At 42.6% G+C, this 22,191-nt stretch overlaps 1 protein-coding gene across 5 annotated transcripts in view; it reads left to right on the top strand.

The window, feature by feature from the left end:
- COL4A6 (collagen type IV alpha 6 chain) overlaps positions 1–22,191 on the top strand; it is a 279,946-nt gene that overhangs the window by 232,560 nt on the left and 25,195 nt on the right. For 4 of the 5 annotated variants that reach the window (XM_083159360.1, XM_083159358.1, XM_083159359.1 and 1 more), the window contains 8 exons: positions 7,473–7,526; positions 9,579–9,650; positions 9,802–9,909; positions 10,543–10,764; positions 10,962–11,123; positions 17,444–17,614; positions 17,720–17,863; positions 20,374–20,490. In XM_083159360.1, coding sequence (XP_083015486.1) covers positions 7,473–7,526; positions 9,579–9,650; positions 9,802–9,909; positions 10,543–10,764; positions 10,962–11,123; positions 17,444–17,614; positions 17,720–17,863; positions 20,374–20,490 — 1,050 coding nt within the window. The remainder of the gene's footprint in view (positions 1–7,472; positions 7,527–9,578; positions 9,651–9,801; positions 9,910–10,542; positions 10,765–10,961; positions 11,124–17,443; positions 17,615–17,719; positions 17,864–20,373; positions 20,491–22,191) is intronic. The other variant, XM_083159361.1, reaches the window with a different exon arrangement.

The following is a 22,191-nucleotide window of genomic DNA, read 5'->3' as shown; positions in this document are numbered from 1 at the left end:
ACACTGGGACTACTTTGCTGCAGTGCACTACACTAAGTACATGGATGCTGGTGTAGTTATTTTCATATTCTGCCCATTACCTGATGAAAATCCTATTGGCAGAGTGTATATAAGTACGTGCAGTGTGGTTGTTAGACCTCACACTTAGAAGATATAACCAGTTTGAAGGGTTTATTCAAGTGGCAGGCTTGTAGGTTACAACAGTACTTCATTAGTTAACTTCAAGCAGTAATACAACTTGTACATTTGGTAACGACAGTCTCTGGTTGTTACTTAGCTGTAGCGTTTTGGCGCGTGCAGGGTAAATGACAGTCTGCTGGTTTACGCTGCGGTATCTCTCCCAGTCTCGCTGCTGCCAATGATGACTGATCTCCCTGTGCAAAAGGTCACGCTGGTAACGGGTTTACAGCGGGGACTTGCTCCTATGCGCTCCGGTGCACGTGGAGCTACAAACAGCATGGACGGAGTCACACACGATCTGAGGCACACTCTAACGCGGGGACTTCCTCACAGGAAAAGGTAACGCTGCCAGCAGGGTCAGGGGTCTCTGCCCTGCTATTCGCTTAAGCGACCTGTCACTCAGGGTGACGCTTAACTACGTTGGCTGCAAGGGGGAAAAGGAAGACTGTAAGTCTTACACTAAGCAGTGTATGCGGAGACAGGCGCTGAGCGCTGCAATCTAACACTCCCCCTCGCTTAAGGCTGTCTTCGGCTACATAAAAGAACTCAATACAATGCTTTGTCCTTTTGTAATACCTGTAACCGAAAATATGGTTAGAGAGAAAAAAGACATTCAGAACATCAAAAACTTCAAATCAACATTTTTGAACTTAGACAAGTCCACAGTCCTTCACGAACTTAGTAAGCAAGTTTCTCGACAGTCCTTTAGTAAGCATGTCAGCGACATTCTGTTCACTTGCAATGTATTCAACATCGATGGACTTGTTCTCCACTAGTTCTCTGATGAAGTGATGTCTTATCGCGATGTGCTTTGACCTTCCATGGTGCTTGGTAGTACAGGAAAGATCTATTGCTCCCCTGTTATCACATGCGATACTGATAGTCTCTTCTTCATAAAGTAGACCTAACTCACACAAAGTCTCTTTGATCCAGAGTGCTTCTTTTGATGTCTCTGTAAGAGCCATGTATTCGGCCTCGGTTGTTGAGAGAGCAACGGTCGGTTGTTTTCTACTCGCCCAACTAACTGCTGCTCCGGCCAGTGTGAACAGGTAACCGGTGTGGGAACGACGATCATCTTCATCTGCTCCCCAGTCGGCATCGCAGAAGACTTTCAAATTTGAATTGCTTGTTTTGGCGAATTTTAATTTCAAGGAACTTGTACCTTTTAGGTATCTCAGAATCCTCTTCACTGCGATCCAGTGTTGTCTTCCAGGATTTATTGCAAATTGGCTCACCCGACTGACTGCATGAGTGATGTCTGGACGAGTTCCAATGCTTGCATACATAAGACTTCCAACCACGTTCTTGTAAGGGACATCTTGCATTTCCTCTATTTCTTCTTGTGTGGTTGGTGACATACTTTTTGTAATCTTGACGCTTTTGTCAATTGGTGTATTCACTGACTTGGAGTCTGCCATCCCATACTTCAAGATTGTTGCCTCGATGTACATTTGTTGGTCGACTGTGACTGTTCCCTTTTGCAAGTTTTGAACAATCCTCATGCCCAACAGATGATTGGCTGGACCTAAGTCTTTCAACTTGAATCTCTGTTTCAGTTGATCTCTCACACTTGTGATGTGATCTTCGTGACCTGCTATAAGTATATCATCCACATAGACTGCTATGATGAACAACTTTTCTCCCAGAGTTTTGTGATAAAGGCAGTGGTCAGTCTCTGATCTAATAAAATTCATTTCAAGCAGTACTGTGTCCAATTTTATGTACCAGCAACGACCACTCTGCTTTAGGCCATATATGGATTTCTTCAGAAGACACACTTTCTCTGTCTGAAGTTCATTCTCATCATAATGATCTGGTGATTCCATATAGATCTCTTCAAGTAGTTCTCCATTTAGAAACGCTGAATCGAAGTCTAATTGGTATAGCAGTAAGTCTTGTAAAGTGGCGACTGCAATTACTAATCTGAGAGTGTTATACCTCGCAACAGGTGAGTATATCTCCCCATAGTCAATTCCGGATCTCTGTGTGTATCCCTTAGCAACAAGACGGGCTTTGTAACGGGCAACTTCTCCGTCTGAATTTAACTTCTTGCAGAAGACCCACTTGTTCTTGACTGTCTTGCGGTTGCTTGGCCTATTTACTATGGTCCAAGTATCGTTCTCTCTCAGTGCTGATAACTCTGTGTCAATTGCAGATTTCCATTTCGCCCAATCACTGCACGCTTTCGCTTCTTGAATACTCTGAGGTTCACTGAAAGCAATATTCGCATATTCTTCCTCATATCTTCTGGCTGGTATGCCCTTGTTTCTTCTCACAGAAGCTCTTTTAGTTGGTTCGCTTCCTTCTTCAGTATTTTCTGTTGCAGGTATGCTTTCTATTTCACATACCTCTACTAGTGCTTGCTTTTCTTGCTCTTTTGCTTTTGTGGGTGATGCTGTTTCTTGAAATATCACATCTCTTGATTTCAGGAGACGTCTGTTCTCTGCATCCCAGAGCCTGTACCCTTTGCTCTCCTCACAATAGCCTAGCAATATGCACTGTCTTGATTTTGGGTCAAGTTTCTTCCTTTTCTCCTTTGGTATATGTGCATAAGCTCTGCTCCCAAAGACACGGAGGTGACTGATGTCTGGCTTCTTCCCAGACCAGGCCTCTAAGGGGGTTTTTCCCTTCACGGCCACTGTAGGTGTTCTGTTTTTCAGGTATACTGCAGTAGATACAGCTTCTGCCCAAAAACTCTTCTCCAGGCCAGCATCGTTCACCATCGCTCGTGCTCTTTCAACGATTGTTCTGTTCGCCCTTTCACTTACGCCATTCTGTTCAGGCGTGTAGGCCATCGTCAGCTGATGCTTTATGCCATGCCTTTTTAGGAAGTCGGTTAGTACTTCATTTTCGTACTCTCCCCCATTGTCGGATCTCAGGACCTTTAGTTTTAGGCCCGTCTGAGTTTCCACTAGGTTCTTGTACTCCACAATTTTCTTGACCACCTCACTTTTCTTCTTTATGAAGTATACGTGTGTCATTCTTGTGGCGTCATCGATGAGAGTCATGAAGTATTTGTAACCACTGGTTGACTCCTCTTCCATTGGTCCGCACACATCTGTGTGTACCAGAGCTAATTGCGTTTCTGCTCTGCCTGCTGACTTGGGAAATGGGTTGCGGGTCTGCTTGCCTTTTATGCAACTCTCGCACACAGGTCTTCCGGTGTCTTTCACTGTGATTCCTGTTGCCATCCCATCAGCTAGTTTCTGGACATTATCATATCCTAAGTGTCCCAAAGGTCTGTGCCAGAGCTCCATGGACTCATTTTCAGCAGAGGCTGCCAAAGCTACACATTCATCTGTGTCTAGGACGTATAGTTGGTTGCATCGGGTTGCTGAAGCAATTACAGTCCCTCTTTCATTATGCACCATGCACTTGCCCTTTGCAAACTGGACTCTGTAGCCTTTTGCCTCGAGTACGCTGATAGCGATGAGGTTACTTCCCAATTCTGGTACATACAGGACGTCTTGGATATCTGTGACTACTGTCTGTCCCTCAATTCTTAGTCTCACTGTGATTGTCCCAACACTTGAAGCAGTAAGGATCTTTTCACCAATCCCGGTAACTGTTGTGGGGTTACACTGTGTTAAAGAATTGAACCACTCCTTGTTGCAGCTGAAGTGTCTAGAGGCTCCCGAGTCCATGTACCAGAGATCCCTCCTTGGCTTGTCTGTTACATTCAGTGCTGACTCGTTCTTTTTATCATGCAGCTTGTGCATGCCACTAGTGTTCTTCAGCCTGCATTCTGAAGCCTTGTGCCCTACTTTGTGGCACACATAACATTTGAATGTGCATTTCTTGGGTTTCGCACCCTTTGCTACTAAGGCAGAACCTTCAGCTATGGCATCCTTGTGGATTCTCTCTTGGAACTGTAGTAGTTTGGCTCTCACAACTTCAGTTGTAAGCTTGGTCTCATTTGACTCTAGTGCGACAACCAGAAAGTCAAATTCCTCTGTCAAATTCTGCAGCATTACCATTGCTACTTCTTCCTCATCCACTTTTGCTCCTACACACGCCAATTGCTGAGCTATCGATAGTATTTTATCAATATAATCGTTCATGTCCTTGCATGCATTCAATTTTGTTCCATACAGTGTGCGTCTCAGACTTATCCTTCTCATTAAGCCTTTATTTTCATAAGCACCTTGTAGAGTTGTCCACATGTCCTTAGCGGACTCCTTCCCACAGATAGTAGAGTAAACATGCTGCTCCACAGCCAGGCCTATTGTGCCAATGGCCTTGTCTACCTCTTCTGGGTTTGGACTTTCTCCTGGGGCTATTGTGACTTTCCATAGCTTCTCCCTCTTAAGCTGCATTTCCATAGCGAACTTCCATGTAGTGTAATTCTCTGAGCCTTTGAGCTTTGGAAAGTTCATGCTATGCCCTGTACTGTGCATTCTCGTTAACTCTTCCACAAATGGCAATTTAGAAATAATTCCTTTGTGTTCTTTTATGTACTGCGCTAGCACTTTGTCTTCAGGGGGTTAATCTTCGCGCACGTGACGTGCTGGGCCCATAACCTATTGGCAGAGTGTATATAAGTACGTGCAGTGTGGTTGTTAGACCTCACACTTAGAAGATATAACCAGTTTGAAGGGTTTATTCAAGTGGCAGGCTTGTAGGTTACAACAGTACTTCATTAGTTAACTTCAAGCAGTAATACAACTTGTACATTTGGTAACGACAGTCTCTGGTTGTTACTTAGCTGTAGCGTTTTGGCGCGTGCAGGGTAAATGACAGTCTGCTGGTTTACGCTGCGGTATCTCTCCCAGTCTCGCTGCTGCCAATGATGACTGATCTCCCTGTGCAAAAGGTCACGCTGGTAACGGGTTTACAGCGGGGACTTGCTCCTATGCGCTCCGGTGCACGTGGAGCTACAAACAGCATGGACGGAGTCACACACGATCTGAGGCACACTCTAACGCGGGGACTTCCTCACAGGAAAAGGTAACGCTGCCAGCAGGGTCAGGGGTCTCTGCCCTGCTATTCGCTTAAGCGACCTGTCACTCAGGGTGACGCTTAACTACGTTGGCTGCAAGGGGGAAAAGGAAGACTGTAAGTCTTACACTAAGCAGTGTATGCGGAGACAGGCGCTGAGCGCTGCAATCTAACAAATCCGTCCAGCTGTGGTCCTGGGGGAATGCAGTGACTTTAACTAAGTGCTAAAATTTTATTTAATAAGGGTTGGGAACTAAAAGCCAGTGTTTCTGATTGTGTTTATGCATAAAGAAGACTTGGTTTTAAAAGTATTACGCTTACATTTTGGGCACAAACACAATTAGAAGCACTAACTTTTACAACCCGATACTTAGTAAATATACATTATAGTGTTTGTATGGGAAACATGTATTATCTTATTAGGATTTTATTGCTTAGTGTTTGTATCCAAGTGTTGATTTACAGCTGTGTCATAACTAGCAACTTTTATTCCTAATTGGACATCTTAAAATTCTATTCTCTCTCCTGTGAATACTGCACATCACCGAATCTCGCATTTTATTGATTCAGCCTTATATTCTTCTGAACTAATGCTTGAATATCTTGCTACTTTATATAGTTTATTATATTGTGTTAAAAAATTACTAGCAGACATCAAATGTACTTATATATAAATACATATATATATATATATATATATATATATATTTATTTATTTATTTAAAGAGTGAAAAACTGGAAAGAAATAGGAGAGATTATGAAAAAGATTCCTGGTGTTTTCTGCTTAGTTATGTCAAATTATCCAAGTTTACACCATTTTGTTGAAATATATGTATTAATTGTGAACTGTTTATCTCTTTTTAATTATATGTATTATATCTTTATATCCTGGTTGTCAGTGGTGAAGCAGCACAAATATTGTGGTGACATATGTGAGCCTGGTTGATATGGGATCCATTCCAACATATGCTGCAGAGGGGCTGCTGTGGTCTCTTGCTTTTTCAATCTTGCAATTACTATATTTTTTACAAATTATTAAGATGTTTTAATATTGCATATTCTTCCTGCTTTTGCTTGTTTAATCAATTATTTTCTTATTTCTGCTTTTTTGCTTATTTAACATATGAAAACAGCAAAATATATTCACTAATAGGGCGATGCAATAATATGACCTCATTTACGGCAAAACTGAAGCGAAGTAAAATAAATATGAAAGTAAAAACTACAATGTGTTTATCTAAAGAGACAACCTTGCACATTTAGATAAATAACATGACAATAACTAGACAATACTAGCTTTGCTACCATATTATAAATTAGGTATATACCCTTCAGCAAGCCAATCCCAGCAGGTAATTAAACAGTATAGGAGATATTGCAAAGCTTCCTTTAATAGGAGATCGAGATCGTTGTCTTTGAGAATTGTTTAAGTCTTTACAATAGTGGGGATTATTCAGACCTGATTACACAGCTGCTAATTTGCAGAGCCCTGTGATCAGGTAATCGCCGCCCAGCCAGAGTGAAATCCTGCCCTGTGCAAGCCTGCAAATTGCTGCGCAAGGCTTGTGAAAATTACGCTGCAGATCTATTTGCAACTCGAGTTGGCCGGGACTTATGCTGGCCACACATCAGACCAACTTTCCTCCAACCAACCAACTAGTTGGTTGGATGGAATAAAAACCTGGTACTGGATAGGAGCAAATGTAATTTGTAATTAAGTAATTTGTTTCCCAAATCGGAAAATGGACAACAACTGTCACTCAGACAATGTACTGTAGTAGGACCTATTTGATTTAAACAATTTCACTGAATGTTTTTGTCCATTCTCCTGAGTTTGTGAACACATTGCTTATTGGCATTTGCCCCCATACAGTACCAGATTTTCAGTCCAACCAACCAACTAGTTGGATGGTTGGAGGAAAGTTGGTCTGATGTGTGGCCAGCATTACTTTTTTAGTGCAATAGAAACAGGCTGATTGGAGCCGGAGCTAACGTCACATGACTTCACGCCTTTAAACGCCTGGGCACGCCTTCCTTTTTTCCATGACACTACCAGTAAACGGGCGGTTACCACGCCCAAACGCAGGCTTTCTGTCAATCAACTTGCATACAGGCAGCAATAAAAAAAGTAGCAGGATTTTATCGCAGGATGGCCTTGAGCATGCGTACTACGAGCCGTACACATGAGCAGTCGTTGCCTGCGAATTTGCAGCTGTGCGATCAGGTCTGAATAACCCCCAGTGTCACCATCATCATAGTGAAAGTGTGAATATATTTGTGCTGCCAAATGCTTTCTTTCTTGTGGGTTTCTCTCAACTGTGTCTAACCTTTCCTCCTTTGCTTAACTGGTATAGGTGACTGCTGCTGCGGGGACAATGTTGGTAATGGAGACTTAGTCACAGAGGGAGGTGAGAGGTTGGATCCTAGAGATCAAAGACAGCAGACTGTAGGATCCATGTGATCTCCTCTTGCTGGATGCATTCTTAATTTGCATGCATGTGATATTTGGTTGGTGACATCATAGCATGGTACCCATTGTTAAATCTTGTCTACAGTTTTGAGCAACCTTATAGCCACTGAAACATATTATAGTTTGCAAATCATTCATTTTATTTCCAAATTATTGGAAGATTCTGTATGAAAATAATTCTGTCAAAGAGATGCATGCAGCATTATGTGTATGAGGTTGCTCAGTACTGTCACCATTGATAAAGGATTAGAACCATGATAATGACATGTTCTTTCAGCCTGCTTGCTAACATGTGCACAAGTCATTTATTAGCATAAGTCATGTTATCATTGCTGCTAAGGACGAGCCAGGTGTTGCGTGTAAAGGTGATTAGACATTGACTAACATAGTCAATAAAACACATTGGGAGACATTTATATAGTATGTACACAAGGTAACTGTGCAATAATGTCAGTAACAACCTGTAGCTTTCCTGGTGCAGTTTCGCAAATAAAAACCAATACAATTTTTGCACAGTTTCTTTTGTTGTAGCTTTGTAAATGTCACCCGGTGTGTCGTACAGCCTTCTAATTATTCCAGATTAGTGCACATTATGCTAAAACATGACTTTCTAAATCAAAATCAGTTAGACATTAGTCCATACTCATGAACTCATTAGTCCATACCTCATAGAAAGCTACACACACAAAAAACTTGAGTTAAATAGAAAGCATTTCTTTTCCTTTTCATATTCCAGGTACTTTAATATATAATATTAGAATTTTAACCACAATCTGCAGTACCCTTTAGTATACACAAGATGGCACTGCAGTTGTTCAAAGTATAACTTTTTGTACTGAAATTTATATAATGTAATGCATTCTGTAAATCATATTGAGTCGGGATACAGATGTGTCCTCATACATCTTTATTGCGGTCATGCAAAATAGTCCCTGTTGGAATGTCAGGTCCAGTGAGATACTGCGTCGGGCATCATTTTGTTTCCAAAAATGTGTCTTAATCCCAACGCTGGACAACTAGGATGCACCAGGACACTAGAACATCTGAAAAAATAATATATGAAACATACAGTACTATTAAGTATCTAAACTAAGATAAATATATTAATAACTTTACTGTACATCAGCCACATAGAGCTGAGTTATGTTATTTTGGGGCATATGTATCAATTAAGATAAGATAAGATCAATAAGAAATTAGCATTTGCCTGAATGTAACAAATAACACGTGCAGGGGCAGGGGCTCCAATAGGAGCTTGTACCTGTGTATAAGGGAATTGATCACATTAGACATCATGTCTGTTGTATACCAGAAACCTGCAGCGCTACAGCACGTGAGTGGTCTACTGACCACACGTGTGGCAGCCATTGCTGGGGGTGGTTCCTGAGGAACCGTCGCTGAGTAATTTTTGCAGATTGTAGGAACCGACTACAATGGATAATGTCATCTTCAGATGGCATTAACTGCCAGGGCCAAACTCACGAAAGCTTATTAATTTGACAACTTTGCAGCCACATAGAAACCTATGGGTGCTGTGGCTGCATTTGAAAAAAGGAGGGACTTCAGGAGATATCTGCCGCAGCCAGTCCTGCATACGTCTCAACAATACTTAATATTTGTAGGTATCCCCTGAAAATGGGTGTTATTCTGCAAATATTGAATACTCAATAGGCCCTATAATACTAACAGAGAGAAACGTGCCATTTTTTTGTAACTTGTGCACATAGATCACCATCAGGAATGTGTATGCAGTTGGCAGTGCTTGTGCATTTATTAGTGGATGGACCGCAAGACTAGCCAGTGTGATCACAAGACTGACCAGCTTTGTCCATATTCATCAATGTTCCGTTGAATCACAGTCTTCACCGACATTACAGTAGCTTTTGCATCATCCATCCAATGCATGTTGTTTCATCTCTGCATCCAAAATGTACGTGCCTACTGTAACATATGTTATTTTTCTAATATTAACTGAGGTGTCTCTTGCCAGGCCTGACCCTGCCGTGCGTAATAGCTGGGGATCCAGGTGATCCCGGAATCCCGGGCAATTCTGGTATTACAGGTATGTCAAGAAATTGTTCATTTTTCATGGAGATATTGCTCTTTATGTCTGTATAGTATAATGTTTTGCAACATCACTAATCTGCGTTGTATAGTCATTCAATATCTTTGATAAAGTGGCGTGTAATACATTAAATTATATAACCTTTTAGGTCCCAGGGGTGAAAAAGGGTTTCCAGGAATTCCAGGACTACGGGGATTTGATGGTTCCAAAGGACAGCCAGGCAGTCCAGGATTTGGTGGATTTCCAGGACCACCAGGTATGAAGGCGCTATGAGGATCATGCTGAAAGGAACAAATGTCTGTTTAAGCAGCATAAGATATTAAAAATCTTTCTGCAGTTCCCCAGAAAAGAGGCCGCAAAGATATATGTAAGTGCATGTATTGGACACTTGGGGGGATATTCAATCCCGGGTCACGACTGTGTGGACGTCCCGACAGCCGCGACCCTGTCCCGTTCTCAGACTGCCTCACTGATAATCGGCAGGAGCGATTCAATGTCCCACCCGTCAAGCGCCGAAAAGGTGGTCGCGAGAAAAGGGCGTGGATCATCGAGATCCGGCCTTGAGCTCAATAAATCTGCTTTTAAAGTTGGTCTCGTTTGCCAAGATGCCTCTTCAAAGCTGTTGAGAAGACAGCATTGAATATTTACCCCGTCGGAAATTGCGGCAGGGGGATTGAATACCCCCCCGTGGTCTCTCTTGTGCCTGGAGATGACGGAGAGAAGGAGCAAACTAATGTAGTTCAATTGCATTATGGGATTTTTTAGGCATAATGCCAAACAGATGCAGACTTACACAGAGGCGGGTATATTTATTCCAATATCTTTTTCCACAAAAGTGTAAATAGTTGCCCTTTCTTTCCTCATAGACCCGTGGCTTATGTTGTTGCAGGATTTACAGGTCCCCGTGGAGAGGAAGGTCCTTCTGGATATCCCGGTTTGGATGGCAATGATGGGTCTGCAGGAAAAAGGGGTATCCCTGGCTTCCCTGGTCAGAAAGGAGCACGTGGTGAGGTTCTAGGTGCTGAGCCTGGTGCCCCTGGTGAACCTGGAAGACCTGGAGTGATAGGAGATAAGGGACCTCGAGGAGACCCTGGATTTGATGGACAGAGAGGTAATAAAAACATTAATGCTAGAAAGTCATTGCATGTATTTACATGGTATTCAGATAGCAGTAAAAGTTAACAGAGATTTGTTATGAAGTGCATGTTATGCCTGTGACCGCTGTAGCAGAGCTTACTTCCCAGTTGATGATGATCAATCCTTTGTAATTTGCTTCTGTGATGGCAAATTCCCCTCCTTCTCTTATAGGTTTAGAAGGACGACCAGGGCTAATGGGGGCTAAAGGCGATAAGGGTAATTCAGGTTACCCTGGTAGCCCCGGTCCCAGGGGGCAACCTGGATTTGGAGGCGCACTTGGCATTAAAGGGAGGCAAGGACCCGTGGGTGACACTGGACTGCCAGGGACACCAGGTATGTAAAGCAACATTTATAAAACAGTGAGTAATTTGCATGTTTAGCGATTATACAAGATATGCAGGAAGTACATTGTTATCGTCAGACAACCAGATTTATCACATACGGTATTCTGCAGTGAAACCAATCTGGGATAAATGATGACCAACCTGCTGATATACAGTATTGGCTGGGGAGAAAGAATAATGCAGCTTTTTCTTTTTACGGTAACTGATTTTGAGCCTTAATGAGAACATTTTAACAAGTTATAAATTCAGTGCTGTAGCCTGAAGTGTGGCATGTGTTACAATAAACTGTATATATCTGTATCTCAGGTGCGATAACATATCTGCTTGGTAAGTACACCTATCAATCACATGACCTACTCTAATGTCATGTATTGTAAACCTTACAGGAATGTGTATACGAAAGTGGTTGCAACACAACCTATAAGCTTTAAGGTAGCATTTATCTTGTACATTCTATAAAATGATAGGAAGAAGCTGGTTGGTCGCTATGGTTAACTTTACTGTTTACACAATCTTCAGAGTTAGGACCCATGTACGACAACTGCTATTATATAATTGTACTAGCAGATATGTCATATACTACTGGCTATATTGTTCTACAGTAAGGTGCTTGCCATTTAGGTTAACCCTTTGAGTGCTAATTGAATTTGCCAAAATAGGTGTGAAAATTGCCACGCAAACTCTTTTAATAATCATAATACCTGTAAACTTGTAATGTTTATGTAGGAAATATAATCTTTTTGACACATTTTTTATATGGATTTATATAACAAATGAGAGGGTCGCTGGCAATGTTAGCGGATATTTTGCACATCTCGCACAGAGATGCTGGCACTCAAAGGGTTAAGGACCGTGGTGGGACAGCTTCTGGGTTTGCTGTTCCATGCATAGATGCAGAGAGTCATCAGATACAAAATGCTTTGAAGATGAAGGTCACCTTTTATTATATAAAAAGCTTCACTTAGATATAAATGTGTAACCACCCTGTCTGACTGAGCATCATTGCAGCTATCACAAGACAATCAGGACAATAATGTGAAAGTCAATTACAGTTGTCTCTTAATGGTCTTGTTGAAGCTGAGGGAAGTCCAAGGTGCATGATAATGAGGAGGATTCCGCCCCTCATCTCTTACTCTGTACATCGACATTTCTGCTTCTGATTTGTAATGATTTTCTAACTGTGATCATTAACCAAACCTCAATCAAGTGGCTGAATCTCATTCCAGCTCATGTAGCACACTTTCCTCTCTATAAAACCAACCTTCTGCTGTCACCATCACCTAACTTTCATGGGGTGTTCTCGCGGTAAATTGATTCCACTTGTTTTATTGTATCTCTTGGTCGGCAGTTTCCATTTCACCGTCAGCTATCTTTCATACGTTTTGTCTGTTTTTCCTTCATCATGCCTATATTCCACATACCACCAATCCTCCATATTTCGATGTCATGCTCTATGGTTTCGACTTCTGCACATAGGCTGCCAAGGTGAGAAAGTGCTCTGTAGCATAAAAGCAAATGGACTAACAGCCCAGCTTTTCATGCTGCGGGCATTCGGTTGACCATAAGTGACACCCCTTATATTTTGTTAAAGGCTTAACAAGAACCATTGTGTGAAGGGTGCTCTGCAATTATTAAAGACAAACACATCTACAATAAAGTATTAATACCAATGTGACCTATACGAGCATTATTCATATACAATGACTACTACAAATTAATTGTTGCTCTTGAAACAAAGCAGTAATTCACACTTTGGCATGACAATTATTAAGCAGCCATTCTCGATGGCCATATACAGTACTAATGCGTAGGCGGCCATACTGATAGCCAGTGTGACATCAGAGTTTTTACCAGCTATACTGTAGGTAATCATTTTGTAAAAGGAGAATGTAGCTCATTTAGAGGGTGATTCTTAGGCGGCCCGTATTCACTGTGGCCCGGCAAGGGGCTTAAAGGGCGGGGATCGCAGAAAACAAGCGATATTCGCTGTTTAACCCCCCGCCGCCGGCCGCTCACCGTATTAAATGTTCCAGAGGACTCCTCACTGTCACAGGACGGCAAGGATTCCCCCAAACAGCGAGGCTACTGCAGGGAGCCCGCTGTATTAAGCCACAAGTCTCGCTGTTTCAGCGGCCGCACACGTCAATTCCCCCTCGCTCCAAAAATGGAGTGAGGGGGAATCGGCGTATGCAGGGGGATCAGTGACCCTGCTCGCTATGACAGTGAACAGGCAGCAGTGCTCGCTGTCACAGCTCGCCATCAGCATTGAATACACCCCTTAATAAGTGAATATCTGACTAATACAGATGAGGGGGGGAATCTTAGAATGCACACCCAAGATACATGAGGTGCTATCATGCTGGGACTTGTAGTTCTGCAAAGAAAAACACATGGTGCACATGCACATTATATTATTAATCAATAATAGAGGCTCTTGGTATAATAATTGGCCAAGAAATATTTGCCCACCAACCAGCTTCACGGTGGCCTCATTTCTGGTGGGTCCCTAATACTAAGTTTGAATCTGGGGCGCGGAACCCCGAAAAAGTTTGGCATAGGCCAGTCACCCCAGGGCAGCACACAGGTGAAAAACTAAGCTAAAGGTGTATTAATAAGAAAATAGCAGAAGCTAGAGGTTAAAAAGTGAAGTGCTAGAAAGTATAATATATTAGTGGAAAATAAATAGTGTCTCTAATGTAGACAGAGGCGTAACTCTGGGAGGCAATGGAGTCATCTGCCGCTGGGCTCCTGCTCCCAAGGGGCACCTTTCCTCCCCTGTGAGTTTGAATCAGTTAATTGAATGTCACTTCTGTGGCTGATTCCCCTTCCTAGCAGGACCATAGACACTTCACAATCTCTTTATTCTAAACATATACATATACACATGCATTCATATATTTCTATAAGGTGGTGTGTGTGGGGGGGGGGGGGACGACACCAATATTTATCTTGCCTCCTGGCAACTGCAACGAACTTACGCCACTGAATGTAGGGTAAACACCAGAATGATCATGATCGTAAGCAGATTGTGAGACAATCGTACAATGGTCACACGATCTGTATGGAGCACACGATCTATAGATGATCTGTAGATGATCTGCTCATGATCTCTACCCAGGAGAAGGGATCAATGACAAATCCTGACTGCAGAATGTAGGATCTCCAAAATGATCAGCGGGGACGCGTGTTGGATTGGAATCTGATCTAAAACATGCCATAATATGACCAATTTTTATACAATCGGTCGAGATTGTATTGAAGTTGGGGGAATTGTGGCCACATCGTTCTGGTGTGTTGCTTCTCGGCAAGTGTGAAACTCACTGATGCCGTTTCCTCTCGGGGTTTGCACATGAGCATATACGAAACCCCAAACATCGGGAAAGAGACCGAATTCGGGCCACTACGAGAGGGACTGAAACTGCCCTAAATAGATGAGTTTATGGGTAATGATGAGATTATACATGGTATCAGCGGCAGACTGCAGTGTTTCACCTATGTTACTACTTTACAGGACACTAATTGCATGGGTTCTTCAAAGTCAGCTTTATTTTTTAGGCACCATTCCGGCAGTTCCGGGTTACAGCCCCGGAAGTCCTCCTGCAGGGTGCACAGAGGGCAGCAGTGGCTGCAGGGGTTGTAGGAGGGATTTGATTGGATCCTTCTAGAGCCTACTGCAGAAAGAAGCCCATAGGCTTCTATAGGGTAACCCCACCCCACACCAAAGCCCAGCATTTCCAGGCTTAGGGCGTGATTCAGAGTTGATCCCTAATCAGCAAATTTGCTTATCGATTGATAATCAAACGACTGCAACATGTGTTATGTAAGGTTGCAACAGAAAATGTGTATGGATCGTAAATGCAATGTGGTTGGAGGTTGACTTGCAATAAGCCGGTGTTTGGTGGTGGTAACCGGCCGTTGTCTGGGAGTGTCAGAAAAAATACAGACTGGCCAGGAGTTTAATAGGAGGGTTTGTGACATCAGCGCCAAGTTTGGTGTTGTTTTTCAAATTCAGAACAATTTTTATTATCCTTAACCCTTTCAGTGCCAACATCTCTGTGATAGATGTGTAAGATATCCACTAAAGATGTCAGCATCGCTCACATTTGTTACATAAATTCAAATACAAATGATTGTGTAAAAATAGATTATATGTCCTATATAACGTAAACATTGCTGGTCATTATGATGAATAAAAATGTTTGGCAATTTTCACACCACTTTTGTCAAATTCACTTGGCACTCAAAGGGTTAAAAGTCCTTAAACATATAGTAAAGATGGTAGGATACATCCTTAAATGAGTTTGAATTCCTTACAGCGCATACAGTGTTGTATTTGTTGAGGATCAAGATAACAGAAGCAATAACCAACGCGTTTCGTCTTTAGAGAGTTCATCAGGGTTACGCCTTATGTCAAATGTAAGAATTTCACAGCTATAAGGCACTAGCTTAGATGGTATAAAGGGAGCTTTATTAATGGTCTCTTAATTATGTGCACAGTCTGAATTTCAGGAGGGAACATAACCAGTTCAATAAAAAAGCTTTATACATAGGAACACCGGCATTTCAGTAGTCTACCTTTCTAATTGGCAAGCGCCATCAGTATGTATGGTACAGGCAGATGGGTAACTTTTGCTTCGATAATATTAAGTATTTTTTATAGAATAATACCGCTTTGTCCTGGAAAAACATTAACTAACCCCATGCTCACTCTACAATTCCAGTACATAAATCTTGTACATTATGTCAGCTCAGTTGTCGACAATGACACCAAAATACTGTGAAAATCTCATGTCATCATTTTGCTTGTGACAACCTTTTTCCAGTGTCTACCTTGTGCATGTCCACCATTTGGTGTTGAACTAGACATTGTCAATCAAATATACCATACCCCTGATTCTAATGTGACTGCAATTCTGAATGTAGATGGATTGCCAGATTATTAGCACACTACCCATGTGTTGCAAATGTATCATACAGTACAACCGATGCCTATATACCTCGGGCGCTTGTCATTACAGTAGTTGCTGGATGGCCATTACCGGATGGCAGCGGGGCATGTACTAGGCATGTACGCAGAGTTGCCTCCTATTATGATTTGAGCATATACAGAGATCTTTCAGATCAATCAGATCAATGATGATGCCAATAGAAAGGGGTGGAATCACCATTAAGGAAAATAATCATGTGCTTAGGACATCAAGGGAGTCACAGACATTTCACATTGGTGTATTTACCATATTGTACAAAACTACAAGCAGATCCAGGGTCCAGAAAAAAAGGGCTCCAACGATAAATTAAAAATATATAAATGCAAATGGCGATAATAGTTGTAGTAATAGCCATGACAATTGCACACCCATCGGCAAGCGCAGTTACATAGGGGGCTTATGATTGCAAGAGATTGTGATTGCAATATATGCGACTCAGACAGGCCCAAAGTCTCTGCCTTCACATACTGTATAAGCCAAAATAGAGGCACCATCCGTACAGTATGTTTCCTTATTGAAGTACAGTAGTCGCATCATATGCATAGTTTACTTTTACTGTGATGTCATCTTGTACAGTACATGCAGGTCTGATTATACTCTGCCCAGAGTATGAAATACTGCTCATGTTTCTCAGGTACTAGATTGCACATATAATCTTCAATTTACAGTATGTGTGTCACCCTTCTGACAATGGTTCAAGTAATATATATATATATATATATATATATATATATATATATATATATATATATATATATATATATATATATAGAGAGAGAGAGAATAACTTTTTTTGTTTGGGGGGGGGGGGGCATAATTCATCTTCCCATCAATATGGAACATGCAACATTATAAGGGGTTTCACTGCAGTCAGTTGTAGTGTTTAGGCCGGAACCAGGGGCGTAACTAGACATTTGTGGGCCAATAACAAAATTTGGCAAGGGCTTCCATGTAATTCCCATGGGGTGAATAAAAATACTTATATGCATGGAGCTTTTACAGGGAGGTGCCCCCTTTAACGTTGGGCCCTGTAGCAGCCTCACCCTCTGCTACTATGCTAGTTACGTCCTTGGCAGTAACCCTTGCAATAGGTATTCTGTTGTTAGAAAACTAATGCTTTTGCAGCTAATGTCCCTCCTGCTAGTGAAATATGAGACTTATTTGTTAGTTGTTATTTTTTCAAAATGTGTTCTGCTGTCCACCTTCTATCTATCAGGTCTGGAGGATTCTTTAGATCTTGTCATTCCATTGTCCTCCAGAATTGATGGAAGTATTTTGCTTGTTCTGCTTTTTTGGTTCCAATAACTTTCTCTCATTGCAGGTTTCCCAGGAGCAAAGGGTATTTCTGGTGATAGAGGTTTACCCAGCCGAGCAGGAGCGAAGGGTGTTGCTGGTCCTAAAGGAGATGCAGGTCGTCCTGGAGACTTAGGACCTCCCGGGCCTCCAGGGCCAAGTGGTCGTGATGGCCAGTCAGGTTTCCCAGGAGTTAAAGGTTGTTACTTTTATACAATTTTATTTAAATTGGTAAATGATGCATTTAATAATGGCTGTGTACTGCGTAACATAATCCACATACTCTTACTATAACACTTTCCAGGTGATAAAGGCTCTTCAGGCTTGCTTGGGTTTCCCGGTATGCCTGGCTCACCAGGGTCCCCCGGTGCCAATGGATTTAAAGGATTTGATGGACTTGATGGAAGAGATGGGTCTCCTGGATTTGATGGCAGAAAAGGGGAACAAGGTGAGTGCCATATACAAAATACATATGCATTAAGGCTTGGGGGGCCTGGGGCACTTAAGATAGGGGACCGGGTAAAAGGGGTATATATATTATGTGATTGCCTTATGCATATTAGATTTAAACTAATTGTTGAATAATGGCTGGGTATTATTTATACGTTTGGAGTAATAGATCCATTTTCTAAAGTTTTCTTCTTGTGGAACAAAGACAAGGCTTAAACAGCCGGAGGGAAGCACGGGCGGTGTAATGGTTAGCATCAACGCCTCACAGCACTGAGGTCATGGGTTCAATTCCCACCATGGCCCCAACTGTGTGGAGTTTGTATATTCTCCCCGCACTTGCGTGTACTCCGGATACTCCGGTGTCCTCCCTCAATCCAAAAATATACTGGTAGGTCAATTGGCTCCCAACAAAATTAACCCTAGAATCTCTGTGTGTGCGTGTACATGTGGTAGGGAATATAGATGTGCTAAGAAATATGTGTGCGCTATATAAGAGATTGGTAATGAATAAATGCACAGATAAATAAAATGTTCTGTATCATCCCCCTTGTCAGTCTCACATGCATGAATAGCAGCAGCCACTTGTCTACTTACACACTGGGACAGGAACCGGGAGAGCTAGTGATGTCACTGTGCTCAGATAGAGGAGGGCCCGGTGTACAATATCACCTGTATTCCCCCCCCCCCCCCTGGGACAGGAACCGGGAGAGCTAGTGATGTCACTGTGCTCAGATAGAGGAGGGCCCGGTGTACAATATCACCTGTATCCCCCCCCACTGGGACAGGGGACGGGAGAACTAGTGATGTCACTGTGCTCAGATAGAGGAGGGCCCGGTGTACAATATCACCTGTATCCCCCCCCACTGGGACAGGGGACGGGAGAACTAGTGATGCCACTGTGCTCAGATAGAGGAGGGCCCGGTGTACAATATCACCTGTATCCCCCCCCCCCTCCACTGGGACAGGGGACGGGAGAACTAGTGATGTCACTGTGCTCAGATAGAGGAGGGCCCGGTGTACAATATCACCTGTATCCCCCCCCCCCCCCCCCCCCCTTAATCTGGCTATGTCTATGCAAACAATTTTTTCCCAATAGGTAATAGGGTTCTCCAGTTAAATTGAAAAATAACTTCATGACACACACTCATAATGGGATTTTCACCGTTGCCCATCCCATTGTCGACCTAATGCATGTGTCGATCTTCCGACCCTGTCGAACGGAGCCATGTTGACCTATATTATGTGTTGACTTAAGACCTGTCGACCTTTAATGGTGGACCTAATGTATGTCGACCTTCATAGTGCCGACCCTATGACCCATACCCTCTTTGGGTCCCATCCCCAAGATATCTCATTATGGTATATAAAAATTATAATGCTTCAATGGCATTGAGATTAATTGTAATTGTCCCAACACTGCTGCCCTTCATACTGAACCCCAGCTGGTGTCACACATAAATACAGTAGACAGGTAGCAATTTGTAAGTGAATCTGAGATGGCAGCAAAGGAGATGCCCTCATCATTATGGCTAAAGTAATTGGGTATTTTACTACCTACGTTTCTTCCTCCATCTTATACTAAATGTTTTTCTTTATCTTCCTGTTTGTGTTATGTTTAGTACATAATCATGTCATTATAAAATATATCCATAAAACACCTCACCAGGCGATTTGCTTTCTGAAAGTTGAAGTTCTCGCGTAGCAGGGACTCTCCCACTACTACTGCTTGTTTTGTTGTTTTATTTCATTTCCTTTAGCTATGACACAAATTCATGACACTGTATAAGCACTGCGTACAGTTATATTTAGCATGGCCGATGCAGCCCCCTAGGCAGAATATGCAAAGCAGGGAGACGCAGGGCTGGAGAGGTGTTCTCTCAGATCTACTACTGTATGACCAGCAGCAGTGCCGGCAGCTTGAAGCGTGACACTTCCGATGTCACCTCTTTACCTCTCTCCTCCCCAATGTCTGCATAACTTCAGCAGCATTGGCCGCGTGAAGTGGCTTTTTACTCCCCAGTCCATCCACTGCTGATCTCCCATGTTTGTACTGCTCTCCCTTCTCTCTATCCTCCCCTCCTGTGAACATTTATGTAAGGGGCACTACTGTTGTGGGCATTATGTAGTCACTAATACTGTTGACACTACTACTGTGGCCACTGTGTAAAATGGGTACTACTACTGTGGGCATTATGTGTGGCATTACTACTGTGGACATTATATACATCATATAACAAACACTACTGTGAGTATTGTGTATAAGGGGCATTGCTGTGTAGAAGGATATGCTTTAGGGGTAATCGATAAAACATTCCTTGTATTTTTGAAAATAACATTTTATGTGGTCAATATTTTTGTAGTAGGGGAAATTACCTAAAGACATTGAAGTAAAATGTTCTATTTTAGGTTAGAACCATTTTTTTAGCCTTCAAATGGCTCTAAGTAAGAATGAGTGAAAATGTTCTGTATATATATTAGGGTGACGGAAATGTATCTTGTGATTTCTAGGCAATAGAGGTGATATAGGACCACCTGGTCCTCTAATACCTGTGGATCTAGGTCAGTTCAAAGGAGATGTTGGCATTCCAGGAAGAAATGGACAACCTGGGTTCCCTGGCCCTAGAGGTAACACTAACATTTGTAGCATTAACAACTTGCTGCATTTCTTTATTTGTGTGATCAATATCTGAATTGTACATATTATTTCATTGAGTGGGATAGGCAATAAGCCATAGGTCTCGTAAGAGGGACAAGGAGCATGGCCACACACAGAATTGGTATTCTTAAAAAATATTAAAACATTTCTTATTTCTTCACTAGGGGAGTGAGGAGAGAGTCTGGGCACCAAACAGGTACTTCTGTTTACCTATCAGTCCTGGACTCTCTCTACACTATACCCCAGGGGCATGCACCATTTGTGGGTAGCTGCTATTAAGTGGTAATTTAGTTTAATTAATTTAGTTTAATTAATTTTAATTTTTGGTAGTGCAGTCTATGTAAGGTGTCCAATGGGAAGTCTTCACAGCCGCTCCAACACCCAGTGCCAGTGGAGGCATCACCGGCTACTGCGTTGGAGACTTCTGCCGTGGGTTTTTGAGAAGGTTGTCACACAAATAGGTCCCGCAGCCAGACACGTTGAGACAAGAAATAGTAGCTCCCTGCCTACAGGGAGCTACATACTCACAGGTCTCAGCTGTTTATCACCAGTGTAGACTACCAGTGGTGATGCTGTTTAGTGTCTACACAAAGGACACCCAGGGCACAGCAGATAGCAGCACAGCCTCATAGACATGCTGGACAGCCATTTTAGATATCTGCCTCAGCCCTTCTCCTGAGAGCATTTTGGGCATGGCTCCCTATATTGCTGTCTTTGGTCAGTCAGGTCAGACATTGCGCTCCTTACTGCTCTGTCAAGGCCGGTTTGTTGAGCACTGCTTGGTTTCTATAAGAAATGTGTAAGCGTGTTATGTGTGCATGTATTTAGTACTTAATGTCTAGAAGTTTGTTTATATATAAACCTTATATACAGTATAAGGTTCTGAGGTTCTTAGCACAATTTTTTGCCAAAAATGTGGGCCCACCTACCATGACTAGGTGATCTCACCTACCATCCCTAATACTGACATACTACATACATTTATCCAGGTCTTACCTTTTTAAGTGCCAATTCTAATATGTAGACTGCAAATACAAGGATACTTAGCAATTAAAAGCTGCTAAGGGCAGGTGGGAGAGTTTCTAGCCCTAGGTAGAATGTGCAACTAGATGATACTTGTAGTGCCACACAGCAAAGAAGAAGAAAATGCAGGTGCACATTAAGCACTACACTAAGGACCTTATTCAGGTCCATTCACATACCCCGTGCTTTTGCATGGGGGACCAATGATGGGTGTATGCGCATTTCTGCACGTGTGCATAAGACGGTGTACGTGCGGCCACGGCGAACAGACTGTTCGCATGGTGCACACACCCAACATTGCGGGTGGGGGCGTGGGGTTTCTTGGGGCAGCTGGCCGGGGGACTCGCCCATGGGAATGCCCAGCATATAATGGGCATTCCCATGAAAATGCTGGATCTTCCCATGGAAATTGCCCAGTAATGTGGGCAGGCAGCTGACAACACACAATGCGATAGCGTGATAGCGATAGCGTAACAATAGCCCCCGCAGACCCCGGTGCCCACACTTACTCAGCGCCTCCCCGCCACTGCAGGTTCTGCGGCACTATTGTTACGCCACTGGCCAGTGGGAACGCTGCTACATCTGGCCCAATTTCAGTACTGTTGACATGATGCCCAGTTTTATATTTTGCTCTCAACTCAAAATGA

Source organism: Crinia signifera, chromosome 9, assembly GCF_055691185.1.
Source record: "Crinia signifera chromosome 9, ASM5569118v1, whole genome shotgun sequence".
NCBI lineage: Eukaryota > Metazoa > Chordata > Amphibia > Anura > Myobatrachidae > Crinia > Crinia signifera.
Note: the sequence above shows the minus strand (reverse complement) of the source record. Positions and strands in the feature narration are given on the sequence as shown.